This window comes from Quercus lobata, chromosome 10, assembly GCF_001633185.2.
Source record: "Quercus lobata isolate SW786 chromosome 10, ValleyOak3.0 Primary Assembly, whole genome shotgun sequence".
NCBI classification, from domain to species: Eukaryota; Viridiplantae; Streptophyta; class Magnoliopsida; order Fagales; family Fagaceae; genus Quercus; species Quercus lobata.
The window spans coordinates 19,365,266-19,386,206 of NC_044913.1; the positions used below are offsets into that span (position 1 = coordinate 19,365,266).

Genomic DNA, 20,941 nt, shown 5'->3' on the forward strand with positions numbered 1-20,941 from the left:
ATTGAATAATATATATTTTTTTCAAAAAAATTAAATTCAATTGGAAAAATTAATTTAAAAATTATATATATAGTTATTTAAAATAAATAAGCTCAACCAAACATGGCCTTATACATTATTTGAAGTTATTAGTATATACTCTCTAGTCTTTTTTTTTTTTTGGGGGGGGGGGGTTGGGCAATACTAGCTATAATTCATTAGATGAAGTGCATTGGGTTTCAAATTATATTCCAACAAATGATTTTATTGGCCAATAAAGCGTAAAAAATGTTATTTTTATTAAATAATAAGTTAATTTAGTGCATTTATATGTTGAATATAATTAGAAAAACTAGAATTGTACTTAATATTTATTTAAGTAAATCTTGGTAATCACAAGTTTTATAACCCATCTTTATTGAGTCCTCCTCACCCATAATAATAATAAAAAAAATTAATAAATCATAGGTCATAATAAAATGAAAAAAAAAAAAATCATAGTTCATAATAAAATGAAAAAAAAAAATCATAACAAAATCGTTGCAACTCAAAACACAAAGACGGTGTGAAAATGTGAGATTTTGTGGTGTCCTTGAACTTTTTGAGTACATTATTAACTCTTGAAAAAAAAAAAAAAGGGTGGAATGTGGACTAATCACAGACTTCAATAAATTGTGGTAAAAATAGTGGGTAAAAAAGACCTGGTCCTTGAAGATATTTACTTTCATAAATTATATAATAATAAAAAAACTGATTTATGTTATTTGGCTTTTAGTTGAAACTTGAAAATAATATACTAATATGCGTAATTTGCAAAAGACACGGGAATAGAAAGAAAGAAGTTCCAAAATATTGTCCCTCAGGGTCTGTTTTCATAGCAGTTATTTCGTTAAAATTAAAAATTAAAAATATTGTAATAAAATATAATTTTTAAATATTTAAATAGTGGTGTGAGATTATTTTTAATGAAAAAAAAGTTACTTAAAAGTGTAATTTGTGGGACCGTACGCGAATGTACTGTTTACTGCTGAGCGGCTGAAGAAAAAAAAAAAAAAAATTGAAGACGCGTGAAAACATAAAACGCAGCCGTGGACGCAGATCCAAACCTCACCTCAGTCTCTTTCTCTTCAAACAAGAAGAAGAAGAAGAAGAAGACTTTAAGTTTCACTGTCAAAAATCTTTTCTCTTTCTTTCAAGAGAGAAAAGAAAGGGACCAAACGACAAAAAATGCGACCAAATGTTACACAGAGACAGGTATTTTTGCTTTTGTCCCCACACTCGTACTCTTAAATTCTTTATTCTTCTTTCTCTTTCATATTTTATATTTTTCTGTTTACTTATTTTTCATTCAATTCCTAATTATTTATGCTACATTAAATAATATGATGTTTTCTTTTTAATCATTAAATTTTAATGCTCACTCTATTTTTTAAAATATTAAATTTGTTGGGATTTTATTTATTTATTTATATTTTGTGACTTTTGTTGTGAATTGTTAATTGGGTGAAGTGGGTTTTGCTTCTTTGATTTATTTATTTATTAAAAACATGTTGTAATTTTATGGTCTAATTGGGGTTTTGCTTCTTTGATTTATTTATTTATTAAGAAAATGTTGCAATTTTATGGGCTAATGGGGTTTGCTATTCTGGAAATTTATTTATATTTCAATGGCTGTATTCCATCTATGTGGCTAAAAAGTTAAATGCATTTAGACTTAAGTTTGGATTTGAATTTTAAAGCGATGGATTTGAAATGCTCTAATTCCAAGTCTATAAATATTGAAGTATATCTTATGGATTTAAACCTTGGTGGATTTGTGAAATCCAAATCCTTCATCCTTTTTTAAACTATCCAAACAAGGTATTTGGATTTTAATCACTGAAATCCAAATCCATGTGCCAAAGTCCTGCGATCCAAACACAGCAATAGAATCTGGGTTTTGTTTACAGGAATACCCATTATTTATATGTAATAGTATTTCTTTAACAGTGCAGAAAAAGAGAGGTGTTATCTATGCACGCAAGAAACATTGCAAAAATGTAATTATTTTCCCTTGAATTTTTACCTTAAAAAAAAAATTCTTTCTTCATTTATATATTTGCTTTTTTCTGTTTCAGCTCTCATCTTGAACTTTCTTTTTTTTTTGAGAAAAAATTATTTGGGTTTTCCTGTTTATATTTATTGCCCCCTTTTTTTGGTTTATATATATGTATCGTTTGTGCATTTTGGATCAACTTTCTTTTAGCTCCTGGACACTCTCTCATCCACAACGTGTCCTGTGATTTACTATTTATGGTTTAATTCCTCTTTATTAGTAAATACAAATACAATGGCTAAATCAATAAAAGTCTTTAGTTTTTTTGTGTATGTGTGTGTGTGTGTGTGTTTAATTTGAGTAAGGATAAAAGCCTGTTAAGCTAAAATAATATAATTGAAGTAGTTGGACAATTTGGGTTTTGGGACTAAGGTTTGGTTGTTGTTGTTGTAAAAAAGGTTGTAAGAAAATGAGAATTTGAGGAGATTAAAGTAGTTCTACAAATTTTGATGAACTAACCTAATACTTTATTTTTTTGAAAAGAAAAAAGGAAATAAAAAAAATAAATAATTATTTGCAAATGCTTTGGCATTTAGCCCTTGTTTGACATAGTAATTGCAAGATTGTTTACAAAACTTTATAGAAAACTCCAGCTTGTTACTTGCAATGTAAGCAAATGAAAAGTGCAACCTTTCTTTCTCCTCCTCTTCTTTTTAATTTAATTTTTTTAATTTATTTTTGTGTATTGATATATTAAATTGTCTTGAGTTGGTGGATAAATAATGTTGGTGAGACCACCACATGATCACCAAAAGTTCACCATAAAACACCACCACCATCGAAGAAACCACCTGAACTAATTAAGTTTGGTTTCCAAATTAATGCCACGAAATGAAGAGGCGGATATTAATCCTTACCAATAAACTATGCAGACGACAATCTCTACCCTCCATGAAGGAAACCCACTCAAAATTTCAATACCACCCAGAAACAAGCATATCCCAATTTGATCAATTTCAACTAAATTCAACAAAATTACACAACTTCAATGATTTTTTTTAGTGGTTTGGGGATTTATTGGCCTGCTTTGGTGATGTGGTGGGTTCTCGGTGATGAAACAATGTCATGGAGGACTTATTGGGAATGTATTGGTTATGGGTTGTTGATTGGGTAGAGTGGAACTTGGATTTCAACAATGTGGCAAAGTAGGAGCCTATAATTTTAGTTTAGCCATTTGTTTGTATGCTGATGGGGTGAGTTGTTGTAGAGTGGGGAGCTGGCTTTTGAAGTTGTTGGTGTGACTACATTGCATGACAAAGGTTGGGATTTTGAGGGTTAGTGTTTCGGCCAAGGTGATGGGTGGGGGGATTGGATTAATTGGGTAGTGGGCTATGAAGCATGGGTGCGTTTCTGAATTCAGGTGTGGGTGCGGGTGCGGGACTCGGCAATTTTTGAAAAAGTAGGATGCGGGTGCGGCGATTAAAAAATTATTAAAAATATTTTTATTTATATTTTCTATATATTTTTACTATTAAAATATTCTTAAAAAACACATTACTATGGCCTTGATTCACAAAACAAAGAAAGAAGAAGGCAAGAAACACAAAACAAAAAAGAAAACACAAAAGAAGCAACAAATATTCAGAATAAAATTGAGGAAGGATAGATTTAGGATGTTTGGGCCTCATTCAAAGCCGATTTTGGCTGTTCCGGCATGATTCAAGGCCAATTTCAGCCTGTTTCCATCGTTTCAGTTGCCGGCCGATACGGCCAGATTCTGGTCGAATCGCTCCGGTTCAGCGCGAATCAAAGCCGAGTTGGCGTGAATCTGAGGAAAAAAAAAAAAAAAAAAAAGCTCAGACGTGGCACCGACGCGCTGGCAGCCACGTCAGATGCCACACCCCACATCGGACTCCGGTGCGGCACCCTACCAGCCGCGTCGGTGCTTCAGAGGTAGTGGGTGAATCTGTATGGCTGACAATTTGGGTGGGAATTGGATGGTGAATTATAAGTATTTTACATGTAATTAAGCCAAGAGCCTTGTTACTCAACATGCACCTCTTAGTGTTTCCAATGGAGATGTATAGGGTTCAAATCTCTCCTCTCCTATTGTAACTATCGAATTATCCAAAAAAGAAAAAACAATTTGGTGATATAAATTGATCTTTTTTGAATTATCCCAAAAAAAATTGAGCTTGAATTTACCTTTCAATTTAAATTTGAGAATAATTTAACAGAGGAAATTCTAAATTGTTCTTGACTGGGTGTAGATATTCTATTCACTCCATGTAATTAGTTTTTAAACTATTGAGATTCATTTTTTTTGCTTTTGTAATCTATATTTCCTTTTAAACTAATTTGAGTACACAATGTTGTCAAAATTTAAAAATTGTATTGACTTTGGTAGGATCCCATATGATACTCACTTAATATAAGTATGCATTACCTAAATCATATAAGTGTAAAAAGGGGATTGTCACACTTCGTGTGATTGGTCCCTTTATATATGAAAATTTGTTATTTTATGTTGTTTGGAGGCATTCAATTCCAATGTGCCCTTGGGGAACAACATTTAAGAAGAGTTCTTCATGTAAAGAAAATATACATGGTGCTATGATTTCACCTATACAGGAGATTGGTGGGAATAAAAAATGGAAAGGGGGTAGGGAGTAGGTCCCTGCAGCTTGTTCATCATGCTTGTGGGCTTGGTGTTTGGAAGACAATTAGAGCAAGATGGAACTGTTTCTGCAGATTTGTTGGTTATGGAGTTGGTGATGGTAGACTGATAAGATAGCGTCTCCCATGATACTTGGTGTGCCAATAGGAATCTAGCTTCTTTACCTCCTGAGTTCTTTTAGATAAGTGCTAATAAGGATGCTACAATTTCAGATTGCGTGGCGATACTTAATAGGGGAATTCACTGGAATCCTGTTATTGTGAGGTCAGCCCAAGATTGGGATATGGATTGTTTGAATTTTCTTTTGAACCCTTTACTTCATCTGGATGCAAGTGGGTATGGAGGAGTTCTCCATACCCACTCCGTCTCCAAAACACCTTGTCCTCCTGGAGGACAAGGTGTTTTGGAGACGTAGCAATATTGGGTGTTTTAGTGTTCTATGAGGAGTTTAGTTGAGCTGCTTACCAGATTTCCCTTGGAAGGCGAAAGGGAGGGTGAAGACTCCTAGAAGGTTGCTTTTTTGGTGTGAACTCAGCTTGGGAGAGAATTCTTATTATTGATAATCTTATTAGAAGAGGTATGGTGTTGGCTAATTGGTGTATTTTTCGTAAGAATATAAAAGAAATGCGGATAAGTTGCTTTTGCATTGTCCATTTGCTGTGGAATTTTTTTTTTTTTTCTAGCTTTTGGAGTGAAGTGGGTGATGCCAAACAGCCAAAAATGTTGAAAAGTTTGTTATGACTTTGGCAATGAAGTTCCAATGCTTTTAGAAATTATGGAATGTTGATCCTTCTTTTTTAATGTGGCAAGTTTAGAGATAGAGGAATAGGAGGATGTTTGAAGAACATGATATCTATAGAGACATTCAAATTTCAGTTTGTATTGTCCTTATCCTATTGGATGTCATTGGATGCGAGTATACCGACTAGATGCTGAATTTTTCTGACTCATCGTATTGGTAATTGTTTGTAAGGAACTTTGGGTATACATTCTGTGCACTCCATCTGTGTCCCATTATTTTTCTTTCTTCCTTTTATGAAATTTTTATTACCTATCAAGAAACTTATGATATCAAAAAATTCTCATGCTCTTAACAATTTGAATAGAAATGGTCCTGCTTCTGCAGTTTGTATATATCCATATGGTAATGCCTTTTTTAGGATAGTGTAGGAGTGTGAATGTTAAAATATTGCAGATAATTGAATTTGTCACCAGCACTGTGCCTCTGATGCCGTTTGGGGTGGGCGTCTGTGTTTATAAGTTTGCATTTTCAGATTTTTTTTTTTCCCCCCTGCGCGTGAACAGTAACATCACATGGGTTCACTGTGCAGGGGACAAAATCACTGTTTATGCAGTGTTTATCACTGTTCACACTGTTCACGCACTAAAAAATATTAAAAATGGGTACCACGGTACTATTCACACATTTAAAAATTATTTTGCTACAGTATTTTCAGTTTTCAGTTTCAGTAACAATAAGTTCAATCCAAACAGACCCTCTGTGTATACGCTGAGTGATTACTGGCCAGACTAGAGCAAGTAAATTGTATCAATTAAATTCCAAAAGTTGACTAGAAAATTTTGATTAAACTTAATTAAATTTCGTTTATTCTGTCACTGATGGGTTCTTCTATTGGGAATTCACTTGTGATACTTTTCCACCTTGCAGGTTGAATCTTGTGAGATATGTGGTGGTGATCAGTATAGAGAAAAGATAGTTCTATGCAATAATTGCTATACTCGTCAACACATGTATGATAATACTCTTAGCCCCCTAACACCTTTGTACGCCTGTGCAATTCATTTCACTTTTTTTTCTTTTTTCTTTTTTTCATTTATTTCCTGAATAGTGTCTTCTAATTATGAGTGTTATGAAAAATGAGATTAATAATGTTTATTTCCATAATTTCTGTTAAAATATAAATAAGAAAATAAAAAATGTAGGAGAGAATGCGGGAGCAAGAGAAAGAAATAGGGAACATTTGGTACACTAAATGGAAATTATGATAGGAATGGTAATCTTTATTATTGGGAATGAAAGATGTTGTAATGAAATAACTAAAACTATTCATATGTTTGGTTTTAATATTCTAATAAAACTCTAGATTTGTATTAATGAAATATCTTACTTATTCAATTATATTTTCTAAAAAAATATTTTATAAATTTGAGGGAGAGATATCTTGATGATTTTATTTTTATGATTTTTATGTGCATATGGAAAGTTTGATTTTTGGAAATATATTAATTATAAAAGTTATTGCACTTACTAAGAAATAGTTATTAAAGTCCTTCTAGAGAGGAATAGCTATTCCTCAATTTAAGGAAGAGCTATTGAGCTATTCCTAAGGAAAAACTATTACTTATAATAAAGAAGCAACCAAATAATCTTATAGCTATTGCAAGACCTATTACAACATACCAAGCATGCCCTTAATGTGGTTTGGCTTGATGGCTTATGTCCACAGCAGAAAGTTCTTAGCAGCTACAGCTTGCTATTCTAAATGGTGCACAACCAAAACAAAATGAAACTATAGGAAAATAAAGAGATATGACCTAAGAGTCAGCACTTAGGTCTGGCTTGGATTCAACACCAAGCAAGAAAACCATTAAGTGTTAGTACCTAGGGTGGAATTGGAATCAGCACTAGACCAAAGACACACCTAAAGGCCATTTTTTGTCATTTATCAATATGTCAATTAGCTCAAAGCATTACAATAGTTTGTTTATTAAGGACTGCTAAACCCTAGTTCTATTTGGCGTAGGAAACCTGATGCAAGAGTATAACCAGAAACTGTCTCAATATCTTATTTTGGATTTTCATTGTATAATTTTAGATTTTAATGTTATTATTTGTTTAGTTTGAGTTATGATAAGGATGATATTTCATATCCTTAGATTACTTTGAGGGCGATTCTGACTAGATTTGAGGAAGTTTCAGGTTTAAGAATAAATTTGGGGAAATCAAAGTTGATACAGGCAAGTGATAGAGACAAAGTATGGTTGTATGTGGGGGGGCTGGTTTTCCAGAGCTGTGATTGGCCCTTATGGTGTTGGTTTATGGAAAAATATCAGTCAGGATGGCCTTCTTTCTCTCGCCATATTCTGTATGATATTGGTGATGGGTCTAGAGTGAAGTTTTGGAAAGACCGGTGGTGTGGAGAGACTTCTCTTGCTGTTAGATTTCCAGACTTGTTCAGATTTTGTAGGAATAAGGATGCCAGTGTGGCTGAGCTTATGATGTCCGCTCATGGTGTCCTCTTTTGGGATGTGAGATTCATTAGGAGTGTGCATGCTCAGGATCTAGAGGCTATGTCCGACTTCATGGCATCTATTTATGGTTCGCATATAAGGGGGCGAGGTGAGGATAAAATGTGTTGGATTCCTAACAAAGTAAAGGGTTTCTTGGTTAGTGGTTATTATAGAATTTTAGCTGGCACCGCTTCCATTGAGTTTCCTTGGAAAAGTATTTGGAAGCAAAAGATTCCCTCTAGAGTAGCTTTCTTTGTTTGGACTGCTGCTTTAGGGAAATGCTTGACGATTGATAATTTACGTAAAAGGAAGGTGTGGATTCTGGATTGGTGCTACATGTGTAAGAGAAATGGTGAATCGGTTGACCATCTATTTCTTCATTGTCCTTTTGCTTCGGATCTATGGTCTATGGTTTTGGGCCTTTTTGGAGTTTCTTGGGTTATGCCGCACTCTGTTCTGGGGCTGTTATGGTGTTGGCAAGGCAGCTTTGGTCGTCATCGAAATGGTTATATTTGGTCCATCATTCCTCATTGCTTATTGTGGTGTCTTTGGAGGGAGAGGAATAGTAGATGTTTTGAAGATACTGAGAAATCTATTCCTGACCTCAAGCTTCTCTTTTTTAGAACTTTAAGGGATTGGTTGTTTGCTTTGCAAGATAAATCTTTCCCCTCTTTTATTGATTTCCTAGACTCTTGTAATTTTTGTATTTGATTTCTTTCCCCTTGTACACTCCCTGTGCACTAGGGTGTCCCCTTTTTTATCAATATATCTTTTACTTATCAAAAAAAAAAAAGTTGTTGGGTTGTAGGCACTCTTCCCTTCCTTTGAAATATTTGGGGCTTCTTTTGGATGCTAAATTCAAGGAGCTGTCAATTTGGAATCCTATATTAGAAAAGATGGAGTGAATACTAGCAGGATGGAAGAGTCTTTATTTATCTAAAGGGGTAAGGTAACTCTTATTAAAAGTACCATCTCCTCCCCACCTACTTATTTCCTTTCAATTCTTCCTATACCTAGGAAGGTTGCTAATCACATGGAGAAATTACAAAGAGATTTTCTTTTGTGGTATTAGTGGTGACTCTAAATTACACATGGTAAAATGGGCTAAGGTTTGTTAGTCAATACAGGTTGGGGGGGTAGGCATAAGACATTTGAGAAGTTTTAACTTTGCTCTGTTGGGCAAGTGGTTGTGGAGGTATGGTTTAGAGACAGATGCATTATGGCGAAATATGGGAATGTTTGGGGTGGTTGATGTACGAAAAAGGTGACAAGTGTGTATGGTGTTAACCTTTGGAGGTTTATTAGAAGTGGCTAGTTGAACTTCTCTAAACTCCTACGGTATGATGTGGGTGATGGTACTAGAGTGAAATTTTGGAAGCATGTGTGATGTGGGGATTGTTCTCTTAAAGAGGCTTTTCCAGAACTTTACTGTCTTAGTAGGGCAAGGGACTCTTTAGTGAGGTTATGTGTTGGTCTGGTGGGAGGATTCATTGGACTTTTCATTTTCATCGTCCACCCTAGGATTGGGAGGAAGAATCTTTTGATTGGTTTATGGACATTGTTTACTCTTCGAAAGTGCGGGGGGTTGGCCCTAATATGTTTTGTTGGAAGCCGACAAGGAGTAGACATTTTGAGGTTAGCAGTTTTTATCTTTCTTTCTACCCTCCTACTTTTTATTTCCCTTGGAGGTTGGTATGGCAATTGAAGGTTCCTCCAAGGGTGGCTTTCTTTTCATGGTCAACTTCTTTAGTAGAATTCTTACAATTGATAACATTCGCAAAAGGCGCATTATTGTTCTTGATTGGTGTTACATGTGTAAGAGGTGTGAGGAGTTGGTGGATCATCTTTTGCTTTATTACCCCAATAGCTTTTGAGATGTGGTCTTTGGTGTTGTGTTTGTTTGGACTTCATTGGGTTATTCCACAAAAGGTAATTGATTTGTTTGAGTCTTGGCAAGGTAAATTCGGGCAACATCGCAATATAGACTTTTGGAGACTTGTGCTGCATTGCTTTATGCGATGTATTTGGAGTGAAAGAAATGCTAGATGCTTTGAGGGATGCAAACGGTCCTTACTAGAGATTAAGTCATTTTTCTTACACTCTCCTTGTTTGGTGTGTGGCTCTGTCGCATTGTTCTTGTTTTTCTTGATCATTGTAATTTGGTTCTTGATTTTTTCCCCCATAGTACATCCCCAATGTACTCGGGTTGGCTATTTTTTTCTTAATAAAATTTTTTGTTACCTATCAAAAAAAAAAAAGAAGATTAGTTTAATATCTGATTAGTATTTGAGATTATTTAGGATTATCGGATTAATATTTGAGATTTTTTAGGATTCGTATTAGGAGAGTTTATCTTTATCATTGTGATTCCTAGAGGCTGTATATAAAGTTTCAGATGATTTATTTTGTATTGAGATGATTATTAATATTATATTGAGATTATGCAAAGTTTGCATTAGGTTTGGTGGTGAAGCCTAAGGTCTACAGTGGGATTAATCTAGGTGGGAAGCCTAGGTTGTCCTACATCAAAACCCTAATTGCCTTATTACAAAAATAACCTTGCATCCAAATTAAAATACTAATAGCCTAATAAACTAGTAGGACCTAAAACATAAAAATACAATTGACTTGCAAACATAAAGGAAGCCTAGGTTGTCCTACATCAAAACCCTAATTGCCTTATTACAAAAATAACCTTACTTCCAAATTAAAATACTAATAACCCAATAAACTACTAGGATCTAAAACAAAAAAAATACAATTTACTCGCAAACATAAATAATACTAATAAAAATCTTCTTTCATCTCCCGCATTAGCTATACTAACATGGACCTACAATATACTTTGGCCATGGCATCTATAACATACACATAATATCTTTAACTTTACTCTTTAAACTCAAGGGAGAAGTTTGATTATGGCTTGAGTTTTGAACATAAGCTTGTGAATATGCCTTGGAGATGACCATGAATGACTGGATCAGATGTAGAATGGCCAAGCACAATGTGGAACACATCGTGCAAAATGTTGGCAATGTCATTGACTACTATGGCTAGAAGATGGCTAAACTGGTGGCCTTAGGAACATCGGTAGAGGACGAAATTGTGGTGAAGCATGTGTGTGCAAGTTTGAGGATTTTACATAGATTGAACCTAAAAGGAATAAACGATGGGCCAATTTGTGTAACTTGGGAGCCTTAATTGGGAAAACAGACCCCAAAGTTGGAATCTATGCAAAAACAGTGGGAAAGTGCCCTGCCCAGAGGAAAACAGTGGCCAATCTATGCCAGTCAACGCTAGTCAATGGCATCCAGAGGCAGAGGTATGACATGACATAGTGTTGACATGGTGATGATGTGGACTAAGGCTGACGTATCTAGCTAAGTAGGTGACAAATGGGATGCTCTTGGGCTGAAGTGGCTGATTTGATATGTTGGGTGTGTGGTGCGTGCAGCGCGTGAGTAGCTTCTGGTGTTGCAATGATGGCCAGAAGTTTGGGAGGCATGTGGCGGTGCATTCAAGCAGTCATTTGACATATCTCTCAAAAATATGTTGATTGGTATGGTTGGTGGCCAAAAAGGAAGATCTGAAGGCTGAGGTTTGAGGGAAACTACTTTGAAATGTGCTGGGATGGTGGCCGATGAAGACTAATCCAAAGGATGGTTGGTAGTGCTAAGCTCAGTGATGGTTAGTAGTGACTAAGTTGAGCGATGGTTGGCTGTGGGCTTCTTAAACCCTAGTGAGGCCCCTAAAAAGTGGCTTTATTCCCAGATTAAAACAAATGAGAGAAAATGAAGTGATGTAGAATGTAGAGAGAGAGCGAAAGAAAGTGGATGCAAGAGAGGAATTGATGTGGTTTGGCTTAACAGCCTTTGTCCACAGTAGAAAAACCTTAGCTGCTATATCTTGATATTCAGATTTGTGTAATATAATGAACCCTAAGTAGGGTATACATAGGAGCTGACTCTAGGCTAACTGTGTACTAACATGGGTCTATAATATACTTAGGCCACAGCATCTTTAACACACCCACAATATAACAATTTTCAAGTATACACGATTACTATTGTTCTATAAGCAAGGAGACTTAATTGAGGTAGTCTTCTCTTCCCATATAGGCCTGATATGCCGGTTCTTTCATGATACAATTGACCTCCAGCTCTTGGACAATGAGAATCTTTTTATCTTTACTCTCAAAATTGTATTAGGCCACCCAGAAAGAATAGATTTGATCATCAGGTTTATTCTCCCTCTTCTTCTTTTTCCCTTGCTAGTTTCTAAAAAAATGGTATCTTTGAGTTCTGCGTTGACTACGTCAGAATTATGATGCCTTGACATCTTTTTTTAATTGATCAAATACAATGCAAAGAATACTATTCCGGTTCTTTTTCTGAACATGCTGCCATTTTTCTCTATTTTCAGTTATTGCATGCAGGTTTATCACTCAAAGGTTCCAAGGGATTGGGTTTGTGAATCGTGTCTGTCAGGAGACACGGTTTTGCCAGAAGCTGGTGTGAAGGAAGACAAAAAGAGAACTATGCATACAGAAAGTCCCAGTTCAGGGTGGCAGGCTAATTCTAAAAGGCAAAAGCCTGTTCCAACTGGCAAAGTGAAGTACATGCCAACTGCCGAAGTCATTAAGCTATCTTCAGCCCCCCAAAAAGTCTCTCCTTTGCAAATGAAATTTGGCCCAAGATCTGTTCCTTCATGTTTCACAGCATCATCACAGAGTAATCCAGTTGGATTTAGAACTGCCACTCCAAAGTCATCAACTTTCAGGGTGCAAGCAAATCCTAGACTTGGACCTTCAGGACTTATGATGAAGCCTCCTAGTTTCAGCACTGTGCAACTCAATTCACCAATCAATAAACAGGCACCTCAAGTATCAAAGACAGTAAAAGGTGATAACTTTTTTTCCTGGGTATTCAAGTTCTACCACAGTTATTGCAAGGCTAATAATAATATATTGTATATTATTTTAGAAAAGGTTTAGACTGCATTAATGAGCTCTGGCATGATTACAAAAATTCCCTTATTGACATGCTAATATAAAAACAATATAAATTGATTCTTAACACCTCCCTCAAGCTGGAACATACAAATCAAACATGTCTAGTTTGAAAGACAATGCTGAAACAAGCCATGAGCTAACGATTTTGTGAGGATATCACCCAATTGATCATCTGAACAAAGAAAGGGGGTGACAGTTTGTTTCTTCATCAATAAATTCCAAATGAAGTAACCGTCAATCTCAATATTTTGGTGTGAGAAAGTTAGAATTCCTGATGCGTGAAAGTTGCTCTTGTAAAGAGTACTTTGTCTAGTCTTCACAACCTATCTCATGTCACTGTTCTCAGTTCTTTTGAATTTCAAATTCTTAGAATGGTAGTTTTTTCTATATTCCAATCTTCTAATGATTAATAAATAACTTTTCTGAATTCCCCTAACCAACCACAGTCTATTTAACCACCACCTCCTTTACTTCTGCCACCTCCAATACAGCCAACACCACCAACAACTCAACCCCGTCAACCATTTTTTTTCTCCCTTACCTCATTCATCTAACCCATTACCCATCCTCTTCCCACAACCACCACCTTTTTGTTGGCCAAACCAGCTTTAGTCCCTACATCCATCCCAAACCCCTTTCCTTATCCATTCTATGACCTGATACAACTAAACTTTCCTAGCCCAATATCATTAACCAACCTCAACATGTCCCTTATACCAACCAGAAAAGTCCCAGCCTAATGCTTATTCAAACCAAAACCCTGAACCACCACAGCCCACTAAACCTCAACACATTCCAGAGAATGTGGTTGCTGGTGGGGATCAAGTATGTGGGAGAAGGTGGCTGCCAGTGGTGGAGGGTTGAGAGAGCACATTGGAATACAGAAAAATCAAGTATAGAAACAGTTTAATGGGTGTGGAAAGTCAGGAAAGGATTTGTGGAGAGAAGGGGAGTTTCCAAAACTTAATGGGAATTTTACTCAGAAGGAGAGATGTGTGCGATCTTATTTTATGAGACAAAAGTCAAATTTACCCATTTATTTAAATGTTAAACAGACCCAAGTCCATTTTAACTTAAAAATATTGATAGGCCCTGAAGGTGGATGCCGGGTTAGTTAGGCTGAAAAATCTTAAGCCCCACACATTATGGGTTGCTAAAAAATAACAATCTTGCTAGTGGGCTCATTAGAGATGAATAAGGAAGGATCTACTGCTGGGCTAAGGACAGGTGACTCAATGTAGGAATGGTGGACTTGAGTTTGGCTAAGTACGGATGACCCAAAGGAAAATGCCACTGAAATTGAGACATGGTAGCACTCAAAGCAGAGGAGGTGAAGGAGAAAGAGCCATCAGGATCTAGATAGTACAGTCCATTTTCATGGCCCGAACAAATCATCTTCTTGGTCTTATGGTCCTGAAAGCAAGAAGTGGGATCATAGGTTATAGAACACTGTAACACCTTAGTCAAGCAGAGAGCAATTTAAAAGGAAAATCAGAATTATAAAGATTAGATGGTAAAGATAATGACTTAGTAGGATGAAGTCATGAAGTACACTTTTCCCAAGAACAAGCCGAGAAGAACCATCAACTAAAACGATATAGTGTTTAACAAGAGTCAAATTAGAAAAAGAGGACGATATGACTGATGGGGATGAATTGGCCATACATGCTACATTTTTTGAATCTATTAATGTAGCAATGGAAGAAGAGGGAAGTACAATGGATAATTGTTGAATGAGCTTGCTAAGTTGAGTAGTGACTGCATCACGAGAACTAGAACTAGGAGTTGCATGCCCAAATGGAGTAGAAGCAAGCCGTGGTTGGGTTATACCATCAATGATCTGATGCACATAATTTGACTTGCCATATTTCTCCCAACAATAACGCTTAGTATGATTAGCGCCACCACAATGATCACACTTCCTATCACCACATCCAATATAATGACTGCAACCACGAAAGCCTAGGCCTCCTCTACCACCACAATACCACAGCCTCCATTGCTTGTAAAGCAGATTAGTCTAAATGGAGTGACAATGGAGCCATTCACAATGGAGTTCTATCCCAAGGAGGAGCTTAAGAATTCAGAATAAGAATTAGCAGTCATAGGTTAGGTCTCACTTGCAAGGATTTGATCTTCGAACCCACATTGATCAAAGTTGAAACCAGATAACAAAGAACCAATCATAAATTCCTAACAATGTTGTGTTTATTTCTCTCAAAATCAGTAGTAGCCAGCACTATAGTAATTGATGCCATAAATTATTAGGATCACTATAACTCTCAAACAACAATGACAATGATTTCATAAGTATCCCATAACAATAGAATCCTCACTCATCCTATCCTCATAGGTAGGATCTTTCTTATCACGAGGGTTATCCATCAACTATTTCAACATTCGATTCCCCCACAGAATGATTTTCACGTGTGCCCAAGCCAGGTAATTTATACCATTCAACTTTTTAGAAGTAATTTAATTAAGTAGGGATGTTTCCCTCAACCATGACAACTGATTTTTCTTCAGGCATTATATCTTGGTATAAAAGGATGTAGCATAAACTGCTTAGTCTTATGTACTGGTCTAATTTGAATCAAGTTGGAAAGTTGATCCTTTTGAATCTGGTCACTTATTTTGAGTATCAATTAATCATAATTTAAACTGTGAGGTATGAATAGTGATGTTCAGAGTGATGTGAATTGGGATTGGGTGAATATATATATATATAGATATAATTTTTTTTTTTTTTAAGGCAAATTACCATGCAAACCTAAGTAGAAGTCTTGTAAGCACCTTTGCCAACAGTCTATGCCAAAAAATTGGTGGTACAAGCTACTCTTATATGATTATATACAAGTTTGATGCTCTTGCCTAATTTTTCTGTGCTATTAAATGTGTTTTTGTCTTTGGGTGCAATTGAATGATGGAATGATCTCCATGTCAGGAAATGAAGCTCTTCTAGCTTGCAAAAAGGAGCTTGTTATTGAGAAAGTGGATGCCCTGATTCATGACACAAAGATACAGAAGAATGAGAAAGTGGATGCCCTGATTCCTGATAAAAAGATACAGAAGAACACAGTCATGTCTGGAAATGAAGCTCTTCTAGCTTCCAAAATGGGGCGTGTTATTGAGAAAGTGGATGCCCTGATTCCTGACAAAAAGATACAGAAGAACACAGTCATGTCAGGAAATGAAGCTCTTCTAGCTTCCAAAAAGGAGCTTGTTATTGAGAAAGTGGATGCCCTAACTCCTAACACAAAGATACAGAAGAATGAGAAAGTGGATGCCCTGATTCCTGACACAAAGATACAAAAGAACATGGTCATGTCAGGAAATGAAGCTCTTCTAGCTTCCAAAAAGGAGCTTGTTATTGAGAAAGTGGATGCTCCAATTCCTTACTCAAAGATACCAAAGAATGAGAAAGTGGATGCCCTGATTCCTGACACACAGATACAGAAGAACACGAGGCAATCCACATGGAGGCCTATACCAAAAGGTAAGGGATGCCCTGATTCCATTCCATGTAATTACTTTTTAAAAATTAATCACAAAGGTTTTGGGGGGACTAACAATATTATAATACATGTGTTGATGACAATGACCGAGTATAGCAATTAGTGCATATAGCTATCTTTTTTCAGATACAGAAGAACACAAGGCAGTCCACATGGAAGGATTAAAATGACGTGACACCAAGAGGTTTGGGACTAAAATGACATATTTGAAACATTAGGGACCATCTTAACACATAGGCAAATGTTAGAATCAAAATGGTAATTAGCCCAAAAGAAAAATAGAAGTGAGGTAGGGGACTTTTTTATTGTAGATTTATATAAGCTACTGCAACTTTTCAATTGGAACAAAGCTGCTTCAATCTTATTGGGGTGTGCTTATTAAATTCAGGAATTTTAGATGTTAAAATACACATGCCATATGGATATAATATCATTTTGTGAACCAAAATATAAAACTGATATGCTAACATTTTGAAATAAAACAAAGTAAGTCATAATATCAATTTGTGTTACCGTTGGGAGTGTATTTGGCAGTATAACTATTTAGTAACCTGGTTGCTTTATCTAATTGCTGTTCCTGTATTTGTGTAGGTGGTAAATTCCAAGCTTTCTTTAGACATGAGAACTCTGATGCTGAAGAAAGTGAATTGCTGAATAGTCTAATTAAATTCAAGCTATATCGTGATTATCTCCCTGCCCTACATGCAACCTGGAGGTGGGTAGCCAGTCTCTTCATGGTTTGCATGGAACCTATTCTTTCATGATGTTTGCAGTCATTCATTCATTAAAAGAATGGACGGAAATAAAACTTTTCTGTCAATTTGTTGAATAGATTGTTTCAAAGGATTCGTAAGGCATATATTTCCTATATTTTGTCTATTAGAATGTTTCTTAATATGTGCAGGGCTTATACCTTATGATATTATAGCATTCTAGAGTTTTCAAAAAGTTTTCATTGTCTTCATTCTTTGGGGGAGGCATTCATGTTACTGCTACCTGGAGTGGATCTTCATGGTTTTGCATAGAACCTCTTATTTCATGATGTTCGGAGTCATTCATGAATGAATGGAAGTAAAAATTTTCCGTCATTTTGTTGAACAGATTGTTTCATTGGATTCATAGAGCAGATATTTCCTGTATTTTGTCTATTAGATTGTTTCTTATTATGTTCAGGGCATATATACATACGAGATTATAGCGTTCTACAGTTTCACAAAGTTTTCATTGCCTTCTTTCTTCAGGGGAAGCATTCTTGTTGCTGCCAAACCTGGTGACATTTATTGTGGGTTGCTGGCTCAAACTGGTGACATTTATCGTGGGTTACAGGCTCAACCTCCACGGACTGTTAGTGGCAGGGCATATGAGTTATCACTAAGATTGCCTCTAACCCTTCGAGTTATGCTGCTTCCTCGATCCCAAATTTGGGCAGATCTTTTCCAGAATGATTATCCCGATCTGAATGACATTGCACTATATTTTTCTCCTGATGATAAAATTGAGAGGTTTGTTTTGACATCTGATTTCTATGAGGCAATCTCTGCCTCTACTTCTTTTTATATAGGGGTAATTAAACTAAACCCACATGTGGTTTGGTCCGAAATCACTTTGCTTACTCGTGGTTTAAATTTACCCACCTAAGGTATATTCCGTTTGTTTTCCGTAACCCACCTCTGTTAAAATTAAGGATAAATAGGTATTTTTGCTCAAATTTTATGTCTCTCTCCTCACAAAACAAAAAATAGCACAAAAATGCAAGAGAAAGAAGATCAAAAAGTGGTATTTGTCTCTCTACATTCACAGAAATCTTGAACATGAAGAACATACCAAAAAAAAAAAAAAAAACCAAGAACAACCTACACAAGAGAATGGACAACCAAACACCCTTTGCTATGCAATTGATGAGAATGAAAACCAACAACAACATGGTTTCATGAATAGTATGGACAATGAGAATGAAAACCAAACACCCTTTGCTGTGCAATTGATGACTGTGATGGATTTGTTGGACACCAATTTAGAAGGGAAAGCCAAGCTGTACAAAGACATTGCATTGAGCAATATCTTCATGATGAACAATGGACGCTATATCTTGCAGAAGATCAAAGGGTCAGCAGAGATCTACTCGGTGATGGGTGACACATGGTGCTGAAAGTGGTCGTCGGATCTGAGGCAGTACCACAAGAATTACCAGAGAGAGACGTGGAATAAGCTACTGGGTTGTCTAAACCACGAGGGTTTGAACCCTGTCCATGGGAAAGTGGTGAAGCCGGTTCTCAAAGAGAGGTTCAAGAGTTTCAACCTGATGTTTGATGAGATACACAGGACGTAGAGCTCGTGGGTGGTGAGTGACGAGCAGCTTCAGTCAAAGCTTCAGGTTTCGATACTAGCGGTGGTGATACCAGCATACAGGTCGTTCTTAGGGAGGTTCTCGCAGTTCTTGGACACAGGGAGACTTAGGAAAGAATTCTCGCTACCATTAAGAAAGAAAAACACTCTAATACCTGAGAAGCATTAAGATTCTCTCCAGCGGCACAAACACTATTACCATAAAGACGTAGGAAAGGGTAAATGTTAACTGTAAAAGGTGCATTATTCTTGCTTAGAAACTGGACAATCTAAGTCATTAAGCCAGTGATCTTGTGTAGGTTGATCTGGTTTTTTTTTTTTTTTGGGTATGTTCTTCATATTCAAGATTTGTGTGAATGGAGAGAGAGACAAATACCACTTTTTGATCTTCCTTCTCTTGCATTTTTGTGCTATTTTTTGTTTTGGAAGGAGAGGGATATAAAATTTGAGCAAAAATACCTATTTACCCTTAATTTAACAGAGGTGGATTACGGAAAACAAACGAAACATACCTCAGGTGGGCAAAGTGACACTTTTTAAACCACGGATAAGCAAAGTGATTTCGGGCCAAACCACAGGTGAGTTTAGTATAATTACCCCTTTTATATATTTATCTTTAAGGGCATCTGTCGGTTATACTTGTAGATCCAAAGAGAGCATTTCCTGCCTGTCTGAGCTGATGGAGGACGAAAATGTAATTTTGAGAATCTGCATTGAGGGTGTGGATTTGTTGATATTTACATCAAAACAGCTGCATGTGGACTCACAGAGTGAGTTATCTGGCTTTTTATCTGACTCAGATGTTATTTACTTTTTATATGGCATGAGTGTTTTTCCCCTTGTAATAGAAATTAATGGTGTAGAAAATATGGGAACTCTTGTAAAGTTAGTGTAACTTGAACCCCTTCTCATCTCATGTAAAGTTACACAATTAGATATCTAGGTTTTCTAAGATCATTTTTCTTCCATTAAGTGGCACTTTCTTTTTATGAATTATAGTTTTTACTATTTGGAAATTTTTGGATTTTAATATATAGTATAGAAAATTGGAGGGGGGAAAAAAACAAAAACAAAAAAACTAGGACTCTAGTTGTTCCTCTAAATGATACTAAATAATGCGGGCTTAGGAATTAGTGAAAATTATATAAGGGTGCCACTGTAAGTTTGAAATTTCAATATTGAAATGATTTCCAAGATTTTATTAAAAATTTAAAATATATATATTCATCTATAAGCATTGTGTATTTTTTGTGTTTAGTTGCATTGTACATGATTTTTCATCGTGATGACATCAAGTTGTGTTTATAGATGTTATTGCACGGCTCGAAGCAGGATACGTCTTGTGGGGAATCTTTCTACCTGTAAAAGATAATCAGACTCAGGTATAAAATATGGTACTGATTACATTGAAGCTGGTTTTTCACTACTTAATTTTGTATTATTCATTTATTTGTGCTTCCTATAGGAACCAGCTCGTGTTGAATCATCCATTAGAGTGGCATCTACAAGCGTCATCGATAAATACCGTCATTTCCTTGGGGACATTAAAGCTGGCCCTGAACCATTTTCATTACGAACTAAAGCTAGTCCAACTGTATATACACTAAGTCAAAGTTAAGAGAGTAGTGACTCATTTGCATAATCATAGTATATTTGTACAGTTCTTTTTTTGAGGGAAATATTTGTACAGTTCTTAAATGATCAGATCAGTGTAGCACATATTGTTTTATCATGGAAAACTTCATTAGTCCAGAAACTGAAATGGCAATTTTTTAACGTCACATTATTTTTCTTAGCCTTAGTAAAATGTGTTACTTTTGTAACCTCCTTTCTTGCTCTTGTGGTGCCTTTGATTAGCAATTGGCTATGCCTCCACAATGTCTAGTACACAATTTATAGGTCTTGAGAGTATAATGGTTATTTTGGAGGTTTCAATGTTACTTTGGCCATGTTAAACATTTCAAGGGTACTTTTGTCATTTTATAGGCTTTAGGGTTATTTTTGTCATTTCAAAGGTTTGGTGATATTTTAGGTACATTTTGATCATTTTAGAGGTTCTAAGGGTTATTTTAGACATATTTTGTTCATTTTAGAGGTTTCAGAGATATTATAATCATGTTAGAGTT

General features: G+C 35.8%; 1 protein-coding gene across 3 annotated transcripts; it reads left to right on the forward strand.

Moving 5' to 3' along the window:
* The first annotated feature begins 1,049 nt into the window (after positions 1-1,049).
* Positions 1,050-20,596, forward strand: LOC115965438. 3 transcript variants are annotated; one of them, XM_031084663.1, is made up of 9 exons: positions 1,050-1,233; positions 6,361-6,443; positions 12,366-12,844; positions 15,899-16,450; positions 17,061-17,184; positions 17,711-17,971; positions 19,461-19,585; positions 20,124-20,197; positions 20,281-20,596. In XM_031084663.1, exons 1-9 carry the CDS (start codon positions 1,207-1,209, stop codon positions 20,431-20,433), a joined length of 1,878 nt encoding a protein of 625 aa, XP_030940523.1. In that variant the 5' UTR covers positions 1,050-1,206; the 3' UTR covers positions 20,434-20,596. The 3 variants fall into 3 exon arrangements, with proteins under 3 accessions (XP_030940523.1, XP_030940524.1, XP_030940525.1); XM_031084664.1 differs by having other exon boundaries at positions 15,908-16,450; XM_031084665.1 differs by lacking the exon at positions 6,361-6,443.
* Positions 20,597-20,941: the final 345 nt, after the last annotated feature.

Excerpts from the sequence above, each read along its gene's own strand:
- LOC115965438 (XM_031084663.1), top strand. The coding sequence starts at position 1,207 with ATGCGACCAAATGTTACACAGAGACAG. Across the intron at positions 12,845-15,898 it reads AGTATCAAAGACAGTAAAAG|GAAATGAAGCTCTTCTAGCT; the intron begins GTGATAACTTTT and ends TCTCCATGTCAG. Across the intron at positions 17,972-19,460 it reads CCTGATGATAAAATTGAGAG|ATCCAAAGAGAGCATTTCCT; the intron begins GTTTGTTTTGAC and ends TTATACTTGTAG.